Genomic DNA, 20,669 nt, shown 5'->3' on the forward strand with positions numbered 1-20,669 from the left:
TCCACCATGTTATTACTGGATTTCAGAACCATGAAATTGATACATTATTCCAGTTCAGAGCTCATTAGGCTTCAAGCAACAAGATACCCAAACTTGAAAGAGTACAAAAGAGTCTCACCCAGAGCAAGGAGAAAATTAATTCAGATAGTATATAAGAAGAGGAATTGCATGGTGGTAAACATTGGTTTTGGAACCAGACTGCCTGGGTTTATATCCAAGTTGTTAATTGTGTTTACCTAACCTCTCTGTGCCTCAGTTTCCTCATTGTAAAATAGAGATGATAATAGTGCCCACCTTGTGAGTTTGCTGCGAGGCTTAAATGAGTTAATACAAATAAAGTGCTTAGAGTGGTACCTTGACACAGAAAAAGCATTAAATAAAACAATAGCTATAATAATTCTTCTTCTTCTCATATTCTTATTTCTGTTATGAACAAGCACCCTGGGCATGTTCTTAAGGACTTGGAAAGTGGTTAGGAAGCAAGTCTGATACTTTCCTGGTTTCTCCTTTTCTGGCTAGGGCTACACAGTCTCCTCTCTGGAACTTTCTCCACCATATCAGCATGAACTGAGGTTTGCACATGTACCACAGATTTTTGTATGGCTTTCGATGACCATTCTTCTCCCTCTGGTCTTGACTATATGTGTCCACCACCAAATGAATGCTGTGTCAGTGTTTCTAAGTTCAAATTCTTGAAAGAATCTGATTAGTCTGGCCAGTGACTGGCTTTAAATAAGGGTGCACTCCGTTTGATTAGCTGTGACTGACAAGGTTAGGGTCACCTTATACACAGGTTTTCCTCTTTCATTTGGCATGGAAGGGGCGGCTTAAGCTGAAAGGGTAAGTTGGGCTTGGCCAGAAAATTGACCAACTTGTTTGTTACATGTATGCCTTAGCAAATTAGAATTTACCCACAGAACAAAATAGAACAGTTTTAAAGAACACTGATAAGATCTAGACGTTTTGGAATAGGATGACACTGGGAACTACTTAGTTCTAATGTGATTTAGCCTGTAGTGTTTGCAGAGAGAAATTGATCAGTCTCGTATTACCTGTATTTTAAATGGTAGAGACATTGTCAGCACCAATCAGAAATGCTCAGTGGATGGACAAAGACTCATTTCCTTCTACATTGGAACATCAATCTCAAAAACTCATTCCTGAAGCAGAAGTTCCTGGGATTGGAAAAAGCTCACGCCATTGTCAGGAGAGTAGATTCCAGAGTGACCAGGGATGTCCCCAAATCTTCCTTTTGGTGGCAGGAGAAAAGTTCTACATTTACTTTCTGTTTACTGTGTTCCTTCTCACTTTTCAGAGCCCCCATTTTTTTTGGAAATCTCACTCCAGGGTATGCAAACCATCTTAATGGACAGAGGTGTCTGTATCAGAGCCCTCATCCTTTTCTCCAAGGACTTAGTGAGAATCTTTCTGAAAAAGTAGTTCCACAGTGATTGCGAGGGAGAAGGAGTACTGCAGAATTTCTTAGCTGTGAGGCACTACAGGAAGGGTGGAAATGCTTTGGATCAGGGCTGGGTATCTTAGGAAGCACTGAGATTTGGGGGAAGACAAAGCATTGTCAAGATTTTGATAGAGGCCTGCTGGGAAAGTCTCCACTGTAAAGGCTCCTGTGCCCCTTTCTAGTGCAACAATTCGTAGGCTCCACGCTTGCTTTCAAATGGATTGGTTTTGAAGCAGTCAACAAAAAAGCATCCTGCTGCCAGGGCCAACCATCAAAAAGAGAAAAGAGAGCAATGCAAACCGTGGGGGAATGTGCGAGAGAGAAATATTGCAGAGCGGAGCCGTGGCTCTGCTGGCCTGATACCATGTGCATTATCTCCCCCAAAGGACCCCGTGGTTTAATGGATGGGGCTTTAACCTACCCAGAGGTCAGTCTCTGCTGGACAAGTGGAACCTCATCCCTGAGGGCATTGACATACTCATGACACATGGACCTCCTCTAGGTAAGTGAAGCAAAGGTTGTCCTTTGTCATCCAGATGCCTTTTTTTTCCAGGCATAATGAATAATGCTTCAGGGACATAATCATTTTCCTCCAAAAAAAAAAAAAAAAAAGTGAATACGAAAAGAAAAGTCAATGTCTTTAAAGAAACTCAGTATGATAATTAAACTCAGCAGTTCTGCTGGGCTTACAGGTGTTCTTGAAATTAAATTTTTTGATTTAGTCAAGTCAGGGAAAAATCAAATGAGTATGGTGCACCACAGTCTTTTGAGCTTGATAATTTATTTTAAGAACTGTATTCACTTTGGAGTAAGGGGGTGGGGTGGAGAAAGGAAGGAAGATACAGACCTCCCAATCACAGGGCTTTTGAATGGCAATGAAATGATGGAAATTTTTGTTCAAAGGAGCTCATTTTCCTTTTCCATATAATGCTGGAACCTGGGAGACCTTTAAAGTTTAACATTTGAGCTGATAATTTTAGAAAAGAATCCTTTTTTTTTAAGCTGAGGTATTTCAGTAAGAACTTACGCTGAAAGTTACTTAAGGATACTTATCCTACAGGCACATGGAGCCCGCATCCAGATTTATATTGTCTGTGTGCTTCAAAGCCTACCCACTAGTGAGCCACATTACGGGTCAGAGAATGATCATTTGACTTATTATCTTCTAATTTTTCTCGAACTTGTTATCTGTTGGTTTAGCTACAGAACATTCTTCAACAAGGACTACCACCCTGATTCCACATCTACTCACTACTCATTGCTCCAGGACCCTTTCTAAACAACTAAGGTGTGCTCAAGAAATTCAGGTGTTCCACTTCTAATAGAAGAGTGTTCAATTTTTTCTTTCTTTTTAAAATTGTGGCTAAACACACACACATACACACATATCACATGAAATCTACCCTTTTGACACATTTTTCAGCGTACAGTGCTTAAAGAGTTTCTTAATCATGTTGGTTTGGAGAGAGGGGAAAAACACTTTCTACAAATATAAATAATTTCCACAAATTTTCATGTGGTTTGGGGTTTTTATCCATGTTACTCCCCTCCTCTGTCATCCCTAAAAAGAAAAAGAAAAAAACTAACCTTCATTTCCTAATGCAGGTTTAACCTTTGCAGATATTTTCTCCTCCAAGGCACTTGGTGCTTCTCTCCTTCTCTCGCAAAGGAAGTGGCCCATGCTTCACAAAGAAACAGTGGAAGTGAGCACCACAGCGGAGGCCATAGTGGCACATTTTAGTAATGGGGGAAGTAAGAGAAGAAGAGCCAGCTCTCTTGCATACATGGGAATTGTACAGATTTGCACAGGATCAGCAGTTCCTCACTTTTTTAACACTTCAGAATCACCATTCCCATGCTTTTTCATCATCCCCAGACCACTCTAACCCATGTTTTAAAATATTACACTTGTCAACAACCTTTATCAAGTCATAATTAATTAAGTTCCCTATTTTACAACCGTTAGAGTAGCTACATCATTAAATTGCTAGGTAAATATTCTGATCAGCATGAGTTACCCAGTGAGAGCACCCTACAGAGTTATCTTTTCAGCTACCTTCATCTTTTTGTCTGAGCAGCCTAATTGGGTGCAGGCATGATTTCCCTTTGGTTGTTTATTTCAAGGGACTTGGCCATCTTCAGCAGAGAAACATTTACATGACTGGGGTATTATTTGAAATATAACTTTGAACAGAACAAACTTATCAAGTCATTGATTTTGGTATAAAAGCAAATGGCAATAGGAGTAAGTCTGAACTGTAGACTCCAAGGATTTCAGACATCCCAGGAACTCTTAATAGGGAAGCTAGCATCCCTCTCTTTATGGTAGAGGTGGAGTCAATGAGAGAGTGGCTGTGAGTAGAGAATAGTGACAGCTACATCAAGGAGTTCCCAAATAAAAGGTCAGGCAAAGTTTTCATAAGGTATTATTGAACCTTAGTTGATACAGCTATCGGGATTCTTGTGGAAACGTGACATTGGAGAGGGGAGTGGAAAGATTGGCTTTGAATGTCTTCCTACTGGTGAGGGGCACCACACTGCTGTGGGACTTCACTATTACGGTATGAGTAAGATGTTTTCTCAGATGTTTGAAAAACACATGCATGAGGTAATATGCCAGTCAATGTAGCTTAAGGATTCTGCCCCACCATTTAAAAAGTTTTGAAAATGCTGAATAAATTTTTGCTAGCGACCTCACTTCCATCTATTCTCAGACTCTCTGGTCACTCCTTAAACCCCCGCAAATGTGTCTTTACAGAGACACTGAACGTTCATGTGTGCAGTTTGGCCCGACAAAGCAGAAAGCTGTTCCTTACTCCCCAGTTATTTCTAAATAATAGAAATAACCTAATGGCGCTGTGGAATGGATTTCCAGAGATTACAATTTAGCCTTTCATCCTACCTGCCTTCTTTATGCCCTATCCTGCTGAGGCGTATGGATTCCATTCCAGGCCATAATCATCCAGATAGCTGCCTTTTGCTATAATTGATGTCAGTTTTTATGGATTTTCTGCATTAAGTGTAGAACTAAGTGGCTTTTACTTTAAAAGTAGTCAATTAGCCCCAGCTTGCTGGATGCCACTGTGAGGTCACATTTTTGCCTGTCGCTGGAGAGGACAGGACCACAGCGACAACCTGGCTTTCCAAAGCTTTGGTCATCGGGAACCACAAGAGGTAAGACTTAGTGTATCTAAAGAGAGCTGGGTATCTTGTGATCCGTTTACAGGCAGCCCCTCCCAGACCTTCTTCTTTGAATCATCTTAGAAGTAAACTGCTATAAGAAAGCTATAATAAAAAAGAGAAAGTAACTGAATTGACGGAGAAAGAGATATTATGGGACTGCCGGGAATAAATGTCATTGAGCTCATGAAGAAGATTTGAAACCCATGGCTGAATAAATCAAATCTCTCACAGAAAAAAAAAAATGTTAATTAACAGGAAGAAAAAAAAAATGGAAACCAAAAAAAAAATTTCAAGAATCTAAAGAAGACAAAGTGACGAGTGAAAAGTTTCTTAAAAGCCATTGTGAGCTTTAATGGAGGGGCTAGGATTACAGATAATGTAATAAACCTTCTGTGAGTTATGGCTTCCTGAAAGTCTAAATGAAACCTTACCTGAAGAAAGAAAATTAAGTGTATTGATTGCATTTTGCCCTTAGGTTTTCGAGACTGGGTTCCAAAGGAGCTTCAAAGAGTGGGCTGTGTGGAGCTGTTAAACACGGTTCAGAGGCGAGTCCGGCCCAAGCTCCATGTGTTTGGTGGAATCCATGAAGGTAAGAACAGCGGAAAAGAATTCAAAACATGTTATGTCTCTATCCATGATCTCAGTCTACAACTAGGAATAACTGGAGTAGTTGTTTTCAAACTTTTTAGCAGCGGGACCCTCTTATAAGATGAAGTCTTATGAGAAATATCTGCATATAAAGCTGATAAATATTTTATGTGGACCTTCTCTCTTGTAAGCAGAGTGGAAAGTAGGAAGCACGTCTGGTCTACTTTACTGCAAACCCAGCATTCCCCCTGGCAGCTTCTGGAATCTCAGGGCTTTAATGAGGAATGTTTGATAACCACTGCTTTAGAGCAACTCTGAGGTACACAAGGAGTCATTTTCTCCTTAAGAGAGTTAGAAGAAAAGGTCTGGATATTAGAAGATATTTTAAGCCTGTATAGTCCCCTCCTACCTATAAATACTGTGTTTCATACGGAATTAACACAAAGACCCAGGAAGACAAGGCATTCTCTGAAAAATAGCTTGGGACATGCAGTGAAAGGTATGTAACAGAAGTGGCGGGAACCTTCACATTTGCAGGTAGACTTTTCCTTACTAACCTCAGAAAACTATTTCAGACTTCTCAGAAGTCAACAGAGCTATTAGCTCAGGCTGAGGTTAAGCAGAATAATTAAATCTGTCTTAAATGGGAACTGGTCCAGTTGCCATTTTTCTGCCTTTCAAGGTAAGCTGAGTCAGGTTCACAGAACCAAAAGCCTCACAGGAACCTTCAAGGGATCTGGGTTTTCTCCAACCCACCTTTTTCAAATCATGGGTAACTGGGCTTTGGGACAGACACAAAGCCTTCTTTCAGCAAGCCTAAGGGTTTCTGTCCCTAGCCGACTTTCCGAGTTCCACACGCTTGTGTGCAATGGCCGTGTTTACGTGGGCAGCCGCTATATTCTCTCCAGCTCCTGCTTATGGCAGCTCTCTGGAGTTATTTATGAATCTGCAGTCAAGTTGAGGTGTTTAAGGCTGTGTGCCTGAGGAAGCAAAAAGCAAAGTTGGCTTTTTCAAAGCCCACAAATCCAGTGGCTTCCTGGTTAGGTGGGTAATAAAGAGCATATTGAAAATCATCCTACTGAGGCCAGAGAAAATTCAGCTTGCTCCAAGTGCAGAGAAAATTCAGCTTGCTCCAAGTGCAGCCAAGTGGGTGGAAAGCAGGGTGCAGCTCCCAGAGAGTGGATGTCAGCCTGCCCTGGCTTTGAGCTGTGCTCCCTGTAAAGGAGGATACTGCCCTAAGGTATGATGGAGGGAACACCAGTGATGGGGGAGTGCCTGAAGGGGAGACTAGGGAGGTGGGGCCTCATATGTAAACTAAGCAGCATTTCTGGGGGACTGTTATTCTGAAAACAGATCTGAATTCCTGCAGCATGCCTCTGAGTTTGCATTTTATCCTTAAAAAAAATCATTAATTACCTTTAAACTAGCCAGACAATTGGGGAATTCCACCAAAGCCCCAAAATAATAAACTTGCCTAAAAGGGAGGAGATCATATTCAAATAAACTTGTCTCACTTTTATTCACTTAAGACAGCTGAAGAGGGCAGGAAGAGGGCAAATACCAACCTCTTGATGGAGAGAGATAACAAGACTTTATGACCCCAGAACTAAACAGCGCAGATTTTAAATGCCTCTTTTCTTTTCTTAAGGGATTTTTCCATTGACCCTCATTAAGTTCTCCACAGGCTTACTTGGAGAAATTTTAGCAAATGTGGAAAAAAGCCTTTTCAGTTACTTCTATATATCTTGGTAATTTTATTTTTTTCACAGCTATATTTTTATGCGCCACAAGAGCCTGATACCCACATAGAATTACAATCTTAGTTGAAGAGGCTATAAGGCAAATATAAGGTATTAAGGGAAATGTGCAAACTTGCAAACATGCTAACCATTTTAACATAGTAAAAATTATCAAGGGAACATATATACCAAACACCTAGGGAAACAGCTTTCTCCCAATAAATCACAAAAGGTTTATATTGCATATGGGAAGTGTTTTTGCTTGATCTAGTATCCAGGTAGGCTTAGGAAACAGTGACCTAGGGTGATGTTTCTACACATCACTTGGGCATGCGATTAGTGGACACTTTTGAATGAAATGGAATTGTATTAAGGCCACACAATTCAAAAATCATGTATGGTTAACTTTCGTAAAGGCAGTTAAGAGATTATTTCATAAATAATTAAATTAAGTGTCTACATTTCTTAACTCTCAATGCAGTATCCTTTCCCCCTCACCTACCCCATATCACACTTGGAATTTGGCTGTGTTTGTCCCTGAGGAGTAATCCTTCTATCACTCATTTTATTCCCTAGAACTCAACCATTAACACAAGGCTTTGAAATGAAAATCCTATTTTAAAAGGAGGAAAAAAAGTTTTTCTTTATTCTCCCTGGTAAAGAAATCACAGCCCTTCTTCAACAAGTTTAGCATGGAAATAAAGAAAAAAATAATAGCTCTTAGTTGAAGAAGATTCTCCCGTTTAAAGAAAATAGAGTAAAATTGGGCAGTAGCTTCTGAAAGTCATTATATCTGAGGAGGCTCAACTGAATTTCATCTCACTGCCCACTGACAAAATTTTTTTGTTTTCCTTGCCTGACAGCCCTACATTCCGTCACTCTCATTTGTATATATTACAGTAAATGTGACACTCTCTCCCCACAGGTTATGGCATCATGACCGACGGTTACACAACATACATCAATGCCTCGACGTGTACAGTCAGCTTTCAACCGACCAACCCTCCAATTATATTTGACCTTCCAAACCCACAGGGTTCCTGAAGCTCTAAATGCCCTATTGGAATGTGAGGGAAGGTCTATAAACTGCCATTTTTCTAATTATAAACTTACATTCTCTTACTTATTTCCAAACCCTGTGAGTTCTTTTTGTAAATTGTTGGAACACAAATGATGCTAGAGGTTGTGCTTCTTCTTTATTTTATTTTATTTTAAATGGGGCATCCATTTGAAATCAGAGGAACATTGTGAATTTGTAAAATGACTTCTGTTTTCTCAAAGGCCATGCCATTGTAAATTGTTAGTGTTCGCCAAAGGACAGCCAAGCTTTCTTTTAAAAAGTGATAAAAGTCTTATTTTAATATGCTTTAAGCTGAAAGAAAAAAATAAGAAACAGGTAGGCAGTGTTTTAAAAACCAACAGAGATTTGCACAACTGTTTAAGAGTATTGTTTGAAATATTTTAATTTTCGATGTTTTGTTGTTGTTGTTTTCTTGGTAATGCTTCTTTTTTGCAGATGTGGTCCCGATTTATAGCAATCTTCTCAACAGAAGCAGGCATGGAAAAGATGTCTTTTCACACTCACTATAAAGAAAGCTGCATTGAGAAGAAAATGGCTGTCATTTAAAGGATGGTTTAGCTAGTGAGATTCCTATTGTGGTTATACAAGGTCTCTTGTTTGTTTGTTTCTTTTAAATTATTTTAGCTTTAAAAATACAGAAATGGAATCTGTCAAGAGCAGGTATCTCATACGGTTAAAAAAATGAACATGCAGACTCCTTTTCAATATGGGTTTATATATATAAGTATTTTTTGTGTATTATGACTACGTTAGGAGTTTAATATTGCCAAGGACAGTACAACTGCAAAGGGATGCTGTATAGCAGCACATCAGAAGTCGGAAGGAACTGACATATTTTCTCAGAACTCAAGGTCTTAAAGAGCTTGAGTTAAATCTAGGTACAGTTACAGGCGTGTATAGACTTAAATGGATGCAATGGAAGCTAACTAAAATAAGGCTTAGTTGTCCTTTCTATTTAAATACCCCGAATTGTCTTCTTACTTCCTCTCCCCTCTCCCATTTTGCACTGTGTGTCGATGCAATCTTCGCTAGCACAAAATATTGTCGCTAATAGTCATTTCTGTTTTCCCATTGTAAATGCTGTTGAGCTTTATTCTATTTTACGTTACCTTGTTAATGAAATTTAGGAAAGCAGTTGTTTCTTTAAATTTATTGTGATATTCTATATCTAGCGGCCTTTATATGCAAATAAAATTGCAAGATTTTTAAATTCGTGCTGTTTGGAGGGTTGGCTGGTGGAGGATGGTAGTTTCGTCCTGAGGAAGGAGGGATTTATTCATATGTAGCATCAGTAATGCCTTTCAGAAGAATTAGAGTAAGTGATTTTTTCCCCTAATTTTCAATAAATTTTTATTACCCACCATTCACAGGCTGGCAGATAGATCGATAAGGCACTCAGTGCACTCTTTCCTTCCATCATGCTGTCATCTCTCTTGCCTTAGATTTCATCTTTGGCTGTTGTAATTTCTACAGGAACAGAGAGACTGCAGTTAAGGCTGTGGATGTATTTTGGGCAAGTTTGTGATAGTGAGTTTAGGGAAACAGTCTATGACACAGTAATCACTACACATTCTCATCTTCCCCAAGAGCAGTCACCATCTCCTTCTTACTGGTGTTTTTAGTGATGCCCACCCACAAAATGCTGTGGCAACCAAGAGGGGATAGGCAGAAGGGTGGCGAAAAACAGATAAAATAAAAAACATCACACGGAAGAACCACTGAAGCAAAACAGCATAATCTTGGATCTGCAGTGCACCCCCAAAGTCTTATGTGTCAGGGCTCGTTGGATTATATTCTGGATATATGTTTCTTCCTTTCTACCCATTGTGGATCCTTTGGTGCAATTTCTGAAAGGAATTCTTGATTTCGGTACCAGCAGAATTTGAGAGAATGTTCTAGGCCAGAATTCCCGCTCAGATTCACATGTAACCATCTTGGTCTGTTGTAGTTATTAATAGTTATTAAGTATCTTGGATGTCACCATAGGCTGTGGTGGACATTTGGGTCAAGCTTGCAGAGCAGATGCTTGAGCTTCCCATGGGCTTCCTAGAGGGAGCTCATGACCGTCACAGCTAACATGGACCAAAAGAGGTACTATGACAAATGGACCACCCTTCCTTGACCTTCTACATCAGTAGAAGAGGGTGTTCACGTAAAGCCACATCCTAGGGGGTTGGAGTGAGAGGTAAGCTACTGAACGGCAATTTCATCTGGTTAGTGAGACTCAGGCCTGTGGCTTCTGGAAAAACAAGCCTCCCAGACATAGGTGGGTAATCATGATGACAAGTGTGTATGCACAGCCCTTGAGAGTTCGTCTGGACACAAACTAATTGAGCTAAGCACTTACTAAAATTGCTTTCCATTTTGTGGAGGCAGGAAGCTACCCAGTGTACTAAATCTAGAAGGCAGACTCGTTTGTGGATAAAGCTTTCTTCAGCCAGTCCACCATTTCATATGCACGAATTGCCTCTGAAGCATTCGTAATCACTGTCCAGATGCCCAGAGCTTTCTACGCTGGGCCTTACAACAAGGAAATATTCAAAACAGCTCTTATAAATTGGGCACTTCCTATCCTTCCATCACCAGGCACTCTGTTGAGCAGGTTGTGTATTTTGTTTCTAATCTTCACAGAATCCTGGGTAAGGTCACATAAGCCCCACTTTACAGATAGGAAAGTAAGATGTACCAAAATTAAATAACTTTCCCTAGGAAAAATGGAAGGTTCAAAAGCAGATCTGTACGTAGCCCATGCCCTTTTAATCATTCTGCGTCTGGACTGGATAAGTTGATGCCCTCTGAGAGCTGATACAAGACTGGTGGCTGGGCACGGTGGCTCACACCTGTAATCCCAGCACTTGGGAAGCCGAGGTGGGTGGATCACAAGGTCAAGAGATTGAGACCATCCTGGCCAACATGGTGAAACCCTGACTCTACTAAAAATACAAAAATTAGCTGGGTGTGGTGGCATGTGCCTGTCATCCCAGCTACTCATGAGGCTGAGGTAGGAGAATCACTTGAACCCGGGAGGTGGAGGTTGCAGTGAGCGCCGAGAGAGTGCCATTGCACTCCAGCCTGGGCGACGAGCAAAACTCTGTCTTAAAAAAAAGAAAGAAAAAGGAGAGAGAGAGTGAGAGAGAGACTGGCACAAGCCTGGGGATATATCCTATCCCTCAAGTAGTAGCTCCCTGAAACACCCTGCAATGTGGCTCTATGACAACCGCAATGGCACCACATCCTCTCCGCCGAGGCCCAGCACAGCACGGTGGATAAAGGCACAGACCCTTGGGACAGCATCCCTGCCCACATACTGGCCCCACCTCGGACTCGTGCTTATTTCTTCGCCTGGGTACTCACTTTCTCTGTAAAATGGGGGTGATGAGGAGGAGAAAGTTGTTCTAACTGCCATATGAATTCATAGTTGGAGATGACTGTCTGATATCTAGTAAGTGTTGCACATGTGTTTGTTAAATAAGGTCACCCATGCTTTGTCTTTAGATTCCTCAGGCAGGATTCTGTACTTTTTTTTTTTTTTTTTTTGACAGCGTCTCACTCTGTTGCCCAGGCTGGAGTGCAGTGGTGCAATCCCAGCTCACTGCAACCTCCGCCTCCCAGGTTCAAGCAATTCTCCTACCTCAGCCTCCTGAGTAGCTGGGACTACAGGCCTGTGCCACCGCGCCCAGCTAATTTTGTATTTTTTGTAGAGTCAGGGTTTCCCCATGTTGCCCAGGCCAGTCTCCAGCTCCTGAGCTCTGGTGACCCGCCTGCCTCGGCCTCCCAAATTTCTGGGATTACTGGCCTGAGCCACCGTTCCTGGCCTCCAGGTAGGGTTCTGTCTGTTGACTCTCCAACCTACAAAGCAGCAGTGGTATTGTTTCTGAGAAAGTTTGTTTGCATTGCTTAGGAACTGTAACAAGCCTCTCTTCGTAAGGATGGGAAGAAGCCCAAGGACATTAGTGAGAGACAGATAAGGGAGCCTGACTTCCCAGTTTGGCTATCGTTCTTTGCAAAATCACTTCTAATCTCCCAAGAGGAGGGGGTTTCTCCTCTTTCAAGTTTCTTGGAAGGGCACCCACAGATCTGCTTATTTCTCACAGCATCTCTCTGCCCTTGCAATCTTTCCACTCCACCTCACCATCCCCTTTTACTGCAATTAGTGAATTCTTTTCTATCTGTTTTTCACACAATCCCCTTTTGTCTTATGTTGGGAGGTTGCTGAAATCCCTTTAGAAACAGGTCACTGTTATTCTGACAGGTGGCCAGCCTTAAGCCTGCCTTCATCTCCATCATTTAAGTAAATAAATACCGTGACCTAGGTCTTAAGTAGGGAGAAACGGAAGCTGGGAGGATTTGGGATTTGTCAATTGCAGATAAAACACTTGCTGTGTCTCAGAATAATGCCCCATTCCCCATGCTCATCCAGCAAGGATGTGCAGCTTTGGCAGAGTCAACATCCAGATACTATTTTGCTTCCTAGTCTCTTTTCATACCCTATTCCCACTTTCCTGAAAGTTTTAAGATGCTTTTTGTGTAATTATTAAACAAAAGTGAATTAAGATCTCCTTTGTTTTGAGGATTTGGCCATGAGCTGAGCATTTGGAAACACTGCTAGGTATGGGGTAGGATCAGTTGCCTGTGGGGAAGGTTCCAGGATGGGACAGTCTTAATGTGTTGTTTCACAGAAGGCTCCAGGACCACTTCTGGATGTCAGATTCTTAGCACAAAACTTTGTTTGTTTGTTTGTTTGTTTTGTTTTCTCCTATCTTGCATTAAATGGCAGGTTGTGTTGGCCTTCTAGCATCACTCTTCCAGAAGTTTAGAGCTACTTTTCCCTTCCTTTTCTAAATGTCCCCTCTACCTTCCTCCTCCTACTTTGCTCTTCCATGGGAGAGAAAAACACTGATTCAGAAAACTCCCTGAGAAGCTCCAGTCTTCCCTGGTGCCCCTATAAAGTCAGCCTCTGGAGATAGGAGAGGTTCAGAGAGGGTCATTGGCATCACCATGGTCACAGAGCAATTCAAAGATAATGCTCCACTTTGGCATTTGGACATTCCATTTTGAGCATGAACTGATTTTTCAGCTTGACATTCAGAAATAATCAAAGATGGAGAGATCAGTTTTGGCCTGACATAGTGTGATTTTGTAGCACAGGACAAGCTGCCAATCTATGAAGAGAGAACAAGATTATTTGAAAGAAACCTCAGAATCTGAGGTTTCCCATTAATGTTCCCATGAGGATTCATTTTCCTTTTCTTCAACCCGTCCACCCACAACAATTCCGATAGGCTTCCAATTCCTCCTTCTACAAGAGAGATGGGTGCTCAATTTCTACCTTTTCTACCTCAGAACATGATGGCTCTTTGACATGCGTTTCGACATACATGTGTGTGTCAGGTCTGGAAGCTGTTGGGTGTTGGTAAGAGCACCCAGCTTTGGAATCAGACATGCTGGGTAGCCTTGGATGTGCTCTTTTACTTCTCTCAGCCTCAGATTCCACACTTGTAGAAAAGGAGTCATTCCCATTTTGCAGTGGATTTGTCAGAATTGATATGGTAATATCGACAGGACCCTGGGTAGAGGATTTTTATTCTGTCAATTGTAATTTCCTAAAGAAAAAGAAAAAAAGGCAGGAGCAGAGGGCAAAAACAAAAGTTTATATTATTTTCTGATGACCACAGCCCTTCATGAGAGAAAGCTAATGCCTTGAACTGGACTGTGTAAGAAACTATACAGAAAATGAGTTCTTTAACTTTCTCTGTCTCTGAACTATCTGACAAAATATTTGTGGTGGGTTTTTGTCAACTCCTCCTCATTTCCTTCCTGAATTAAGGATGCCTTACAAGACAAAAATCTTGAGCTAAAAAGGCTCTTTCATATCTGACAGCATCTATATCTGGGTAATGGTGAGAGAGAGAAATGCATTTCCATTAGGAAGCACAGCCACAGTGGAACTAAAAGCACGGATAGACTAAACACATGAACACAGAGAGCCTCCTCCCATCAATCAGCTTAGATTTTTATGAAGCCACAGTTACCATGAGGTACATCTGAACACTCTCAGCGCCTGCTTGCCACAGGGAAAGGGCCTGTGATTTCATAGCCCATTTCTGTCCTGACCTTAGTTGATGACTTTGGGAATAGGTTGAGCTTTTCAGTTGGAGATCCTGAAATCACAAATGACTTGGAACTCAAATGCTCCCTGTTTGCATGGGCTCACCAAATGCTTTTGCACAAATGGACTGTCATGTTTAGGTAGCAACTGCATAATCCTGAAAGGGACTCCTATTTTCTGGAAGCCTTTTCTGGATCCTCCAACCTACCTTGACCCAGAACACCCCCCTTTGGTGCTGCCATAACCTCCCACACATACGTCCAGCTGTGCCATGTTCTGATTGTTGCTTGTCTGCATAGAGACCCCAAGGTCAGAGACGATGCCTTCTATCCGCATTCCCAGCATGTAGGTCCAGAGAAACTCCCTCTTAATGAATTAATCACTATTTGGCAAATAACAGCCGGGTATGCGAGAAAGATAGGCAAAATCAATCACAGATGAAATCAACAAATATTTACTGAACACCATAAGCCAGGTGCTGTGCTGGTAAGCTTCATTTGTAAGACCCAGTATTTACCATGAAAGAGTCTTTATAACTAGGTGAAGAAAACAAGATATTGACACATGAAGGTAAATGGTAATGAAAAATATAAAAGTTAAGACAACAATAAAAGAAAGTTGAGGTCTGGAATACACAGGTTTCTCCAGTTACATGAGTGGCCATAGGTATGGGGACGTGTGAGGTGGGGCATAAAACTCAGACAAGCACAGACAGCCTAGGAAAGGGTGTCTGCACGCTAATGTCAGTGTCAGTCCCATGTAGCTTCATTCTTGAAGGAGAAAACCCAGCATGGCCAGTGGCAATTCCAAGTTTGTCACGTAGCTGGTTTGTTTTTTAATTTACTCTATGAAATGGTTTTCTCTAATGGCATGCCGTTGACGAAATGCACCATAATGTCTCTATCCATCACCTCCAAATGCTTTTGCATGCATCAGTTGTTGACTTGTTTTCTCCCATTCAGCACATAAATGAGAGGAATGATTTATCCAAGGCCACCAGTTACGCTTATGTGGAATCCAAAATAGCTCTCTGGAGAAATACTGCCCTGATAGCTTATTTCTTTATACATCTCTCAACTTGTATTGAAGTGTGACTTTGGTCTGGGCTACAATGGTATCTTCCTGACCAATGTTTCCTGGGAAGCTAGGCCAGGTCTCCATGGTGGTATATAACTCCTGGATGCAAGACCTTGTATTCTTCTGGGTATGGCTACTAGGGTTGGATGATGGGAAATGAAAACCAGGGCTTTGGCCTTTGGCTATGAGTGGGCATTTGAACAAGCAATGAGAGTCCCTCATGAGCTCTCTGGAACTCATAACAGGAAGAGAAAGGGTGTTACATATCTGAGTGCATTTTCTTTTCCTTTTTCAATTCATCTCACTTCCTTGAACTCCATCTCCCCATGCTGAAGACATATAACCCCTTCTTCCTCTGAGTTTTGCATAGTAGTGGATCAGAAATGGAAAATAAATAGGAACATCAAGATAATTCTTACCTGCTAAAGATTCCTTGAGAGAAGCCAAAGCATGGCATCTTTAAGTAGGATCTACTACTGTCTCAATTAACAGAAGGGGCCACTCCACGTAGCTTTTGTCTCATTAAACAATGGTGATGGCCGGGCGCGGTGGCTCAAGCCTGTAATCCCAGCACTTTGGGAGGCCGAGGCGGGCGGATCACAAGGTCAGGAGATCGAGACCACAGTGAAACCCCGTCTCTACTAAAAATACAAAAAATTAGCCGGGCGCGGTGGCGGGCGCCTGTAGTCCCAGCTACTCAGGAGGCTGAGGCAGGAGAATGGCGGGAACCCGGGAGGCGGAGCTTGCAGTGAGCCGAGATTGCGCCACTGCACTCCAGCCTGGGCAACAGCGTGAGACTTCGTCTCAACAACAACAACAAAAAAAACAAAAAAAAAACAATGGTGATAATGAAGATAAAAGGTTTGAAGCATCAAATGGCATAGAGATCCTTGGACATTAAACACAGTATTCCTCTCTGTAGCATTAATAAATTTTGATGAGGTTTGAAATACTATATTTACCTTCTTAGTTCTTGCTTCAAACAGCTGAAAAATGTAATTTGGAAGGTTTCACCTGAGAAAATTTGTTGAAGTCAATTCTGTAGGAACAAGAAAAATAACAGTACTCATCACACATTGTTTCTGCATTAAAGTATTTTTGGTGAATGTCTTTGTGTATCTACCTCAATGATGCTATGTCTCATATGTTAATTCTTTCCTGTGACTGCTATATTTCTGAGTCCCAGCAAAATTGAAATAAGGTGTACAAAGGATAATAACCTCCTACCTTGTTTTCTAATGGACTGAATAACCAAAATTAAAAATCCAGAGCTAATTGTAAGCTGCAGTGGAAGCAATATGTTGATTTCACTTCTTATGAATGGAATCTGTGTTCTGAGATTCAGAAACTATGGTAAATTGGCATTGTACTTCTCACATTTTTATTTAATAGGTCATTTTCCCAAAGAAGTGAGATATCCATGAGTACAGCATCCAAGTATAACCCCGTATTTGAGTTCAGAGATTACTCAAAGAAGTTTACTTAATAAAAACCTAAGATGGGGGTGGGAGAATAGGAATAGGAAGGAGAAACTTGTCCTGACCCAAAACTGAATGAACCTTTAGATTTCCCAGGTCAATATGCAAGACTTCTGTACATCTTTTGATCACTATCTTTCTCAAGATTATAAATTAATAGATTGGTCTTCTCCGATGTCAGGACAGGTGAGTAGCCTCGTTGTTTTATTAATACGAGGTCTGCTGGCTTTAATGGGGGACCAGGAGGGGCGGACTCCTCATCACAATCTGTCTGTGATGGGCTTTTCCAACACAATGGCACATAAGAGAGTTTTGTGAGGATGTTACTCTCGAAGAAGACTTTTCTCAAGAAATAAATCATGTATCTCCAGTGAAGTGACAATATGCAGGTTATTCTGGCTATACTTGTGGATTCAGCAGTATCCCATTTATTGATATGAATATTTACATCCATGCCAGTAGCGCTGCGGTTGTTCGTAGTATTTGCAGTGAATAGCTTGGCTGGGATGCTGAGGACATCACCTACTGTTTTTAAAGCTCAGCATTCTCAAAGCTATTTTAAAAACCCCTTCATCACCACCACTTTGGACCAATGTTAAAAGCAATTCAGTAGAGACATTCTCCTTTCATAACCCCCAATTAATTATTGTGCTGACCTAGAGGCAATTCTGAAAGGAGGTGTACAACATTAGCCCTTTTAAAAATCTTACATAGGCCAGGAGTGGTGGCTCACACCTGTAATCCCAGCACTTTGGGAGGCCTAGGGCGGTGGATCACGAGGTCAGGAGATCGAGACCATCCTGGCTAACACAGCGGAACCCTGTCTCTACTTTAAAAAAAAAATTAGCTGGATATGTTGGCAGGCACCTGTAGTCCCAGCTACTCAAGAGGCTGAGGCAGGAGAATGGTGTGAACCCGGGAGGCGGAGCTGGCAGTGAGCCGAGATCGCGCCACTGCACTCCAGCCTGAGCGACAGAGCGAGACTCTGTCTCAGGAAAAAAAAAAAAAAAAAAATTGTAGTTCCCTTTCACCAGAAAATTTTGAAAAATTACAGTTGACCTTCTTTCAGTTGAATCTATGGATATAGTTCCTTTAGTTTGTAAGAAAATGCTTTTGCTACCCACAGAAAGGTAAAAATACTCAGTTTTAGCCCTATTCTAGGGATGAGGCTTAGAAGTGCGATGGCACACCCCGTACATATCATTTCAGGTGCTTTTAGTGTCCATTGACTTGCACTTAAAGGAAGTTACATTGAGGTCAGCACTGGACATCTGTACCTTCACAGCCATGCAACAGGTAAATGGTATCATAAGGCCCTCCTGTGCAGGGCACTTTACTTAGCATAAGATTCAGTCCAGAGGTAGGCCAAAGAGAGAATCCAACCAAAGCCTTAACTACTAGCCTTAACCATAGCACCAGGGCAAATGAGCCTGTTTCTTTCCAAGAGATGGGAATAAAAATCAGTGGTGCTGTTCTGTTTTCTCCACCTGCTCTCCTATAATACACAGTCACGACCTTCTCTACTGATTTTTCAAAACCACACTGTTTTTATAACAGTTTTTGGGGGCCATGATATGTATAAACAGGAAAAAAGGTATCAGTAAATTCATTTAAGAATGTTTAGCCGGGCACAGTGGCTCACACCTGTAATCCCAGCATGGTGGGAAGCTGAGGCAGGAAGATCACTTGAGCTCAGGATCACCAGCCTGGGCAACCTGGCAAGACCTTGTCTCTACTAAAAATCAGAAAGATTAGCTGAGAGTCGTGGCGTGCACCTGTGGTCCCAGCTACTCAGGAGGCTGAAGCAAGAAGATTGCTTGAACCTGGTAGGTCAAGGCTGCAGTGATCCATGATTGTGCCATTGCACTCCTGGCTGGGTGACGGAGCAAGATGCTATCTCGGGAAAAAAAAAAAAAAAAAAAGAATGATGATAAATATATTTTATTGGAAAAATAAATAAATGGTGAGTAATTGATCTTGAATGGTGTAGTTTGGAGTACATGTCTATAAGCCAGAGAAGTCTGGGTAATGTTGAATTTTGGGAATTAAAGTTCCAGTCCTTTTAAACTTTTCACTCTTTGGATGATGTCTCATGACAGGTTAATGAGTTGCATGCTCTAGTCTTGAAAGATTTAGGACATGTCTGGCTAATATTAACATTGACATCTGCAAAGTAATATTGGAATGGACACCCAAATATGAAGAAGGACTAGGACCTTGATCATCCTAAAGCTTTGGACACTTCCCAGACTTTCCTACAGTTTTAGGGTATTTTCCTTTTCATTCCATTAAGGCACTTAAAATACTCTCCATAGCACCAGGTGCAGTGGTTCACATTTGTAATCCCAAAGCTTTGGGAGGCAGGAGTGGGAGGATTGCTTGAGGCCAGGAGTTCAAGACCAGCCTGGGCAACATAGCAAAACCGCCATCTCTAAATATATATATATATATATATATATATATATATTTTTTTTTTTTTTTTTTTATTAGCTGGCTGTGGTGGCTTGCACCTGTAGTCCTAGCTACTCAGGAGGCTGATCAGGAGGCTGATGCAGGAGCTTGAGATTACGGTGAATTGTGATTGTGCCACTCTACTCTAGCCTGGATGACAGAGCAAGATCCTATCGCTAAGAAATTAAAAAATAATATGCTGTATAACCCTGATCTTTCGACTGCCATAAAATCTTTCTTGCATCTAAAAAAAATTAAAAATAAATAAATAAACCCTCCACAAATACTTATCTCTTATTACAGTGAAAGATATTACTACAAACTTAAGACTTTGAATGTTTCTCTAATACAGTGTTAAGGTTTAGGTCTGTCTTTGTTGTCAGGCTGGTACTAAAAAAAAAAGTATATATGGATACAAGCATGTTAAAAGGTTTAAATATGTACATATCCTTGTAATACAAATTTTTTCTCCCAGTATTTTTTATCTATTCTGTTTAAAGCAACATCTTAAAGGTTAGAGTTTATTAACCATAAATTTGTATCCACAGTTTATAAACTTTAGCTGGTAATTCAACATATTTCTATGAATTTATCTACTGAGACTCTACACGAGTGAGGTCTTCACTGCAAATGAAACCTCTCTAATCTTCACCCATTGTCCATTTACACACAAGTAAATATGTTAATCTGTTCATGAAAGGATAAAATAATTCTGAAGATAAATGCAAAATGATTTTTCCAAAGACACAAAACAGTGCATTACGTTCTACTCTGTGTGATGCCTGCCAACATTCCAGAGGGCAGAGAATTGATAAAATACCAATTTAAAGGATTAGAAGAAATGATTTCTCGAATCAAGAATTCCATTTCTCTGTGATGGGAGTCTTAATTCTGGAGGAAAAGAAAAACATATATTTGTTTTCTTACCTTTGTAATTCGGCAATTCTTAGGCTAATAAATTAGAGTAAGTGGTTTGTCTGAGACATGGAGAAAATTGGATGCAGCATGAAAAATTAACAGCAGTGTTAATGAGAAAATGGTTGGCTTATAAGTCCTGTGCTTGAATTTAGTATGCCAAGTGATTAGGTCTTCACAATGTTGTTTATTAAAAAAAAGTATCGGATCTTTTTTTAATGTTTCCATATCCTGCCAAGGTCAAAGAGGACAATATCTGTTTTGTCACATTATGTTTTTGTGTAAGGGTGATTGGTTTAATGAAATTGTTGTAGAAGAGCTGGCCACCAGACTATATCAGACTTGTGTGTGTCACTGGTGGAGCATCTTTCACAATTAGCTCTTTATAAGACATATGGTCGTCCTCACATTCATCACGTGTGTCCCATGCCTCTCAAATATAAAACCATTTATAACCGTTATAATCAACCAGAATTAACCTGGGCCCAACTGAAGAGAAGGAAGTCAAGTCTTTAGTCTTTGGTTGGCAAGTTAACTCTTTCAAGTCCGATACATACTATTTTATGCTCCTTAGTGGATGGACCTTGGC

The 20,669-nt window shown here is 40.9% G+C and overlaps 1 protein-coding gene across 14 annotated transcripts in view; it reads left to right on the plus strand.

Moving 5' to 3' along the window:
• Window positions 1–20,669, plus strand: part of MPPED2 (metallophosphoesterase domain containing 2) — a 196,542-nt gene that overhangs the window by 168,114 nt on the left and 7,759 nt on the right. For 13 of the 14 annotated variants that reach the window (XM_065528358.1, XM_074014013.1, XM_005578325.4 and 10 more), the window contains 3 exons: window positions 1,846–1,961; window positions 5,118–5,231; window positions 7,895–9,260. The exons of the other annotated variant lie outside the window; for it this stretch is intronic. In XM_065528358.1, the coding sequence (XP_065384430.1) occupies window positions 1,846–1,961; window positions 5,118–5,231; window positions 7,895–8,013 (349 nt within the window). In that variant the 3' untranslated portion in view covers window positions 8,014–9,260. Of the gene's footprint in view, window positions 1–1,845; window positions 1,962–5,117; window positions 5,232–7,894; window positions 9,261–20,669 lie in introns of those variants that run through there. 14 annotated transcript variants of the gene reach the window in all.

This window comes from Macaca fascicularis, chromosome 14, assembly GCF_037993035.2.
Source record: "Macaca fascicularis isolate 582-1 chromosome 14, T2T-MFA8v1.1".
NCBI classification, from domain to species: Eukaryota; Metazoa; Chordata; class Mammalia; order Primates; family Cercopithecidae; genus Macaca; species Macaca fascicularis.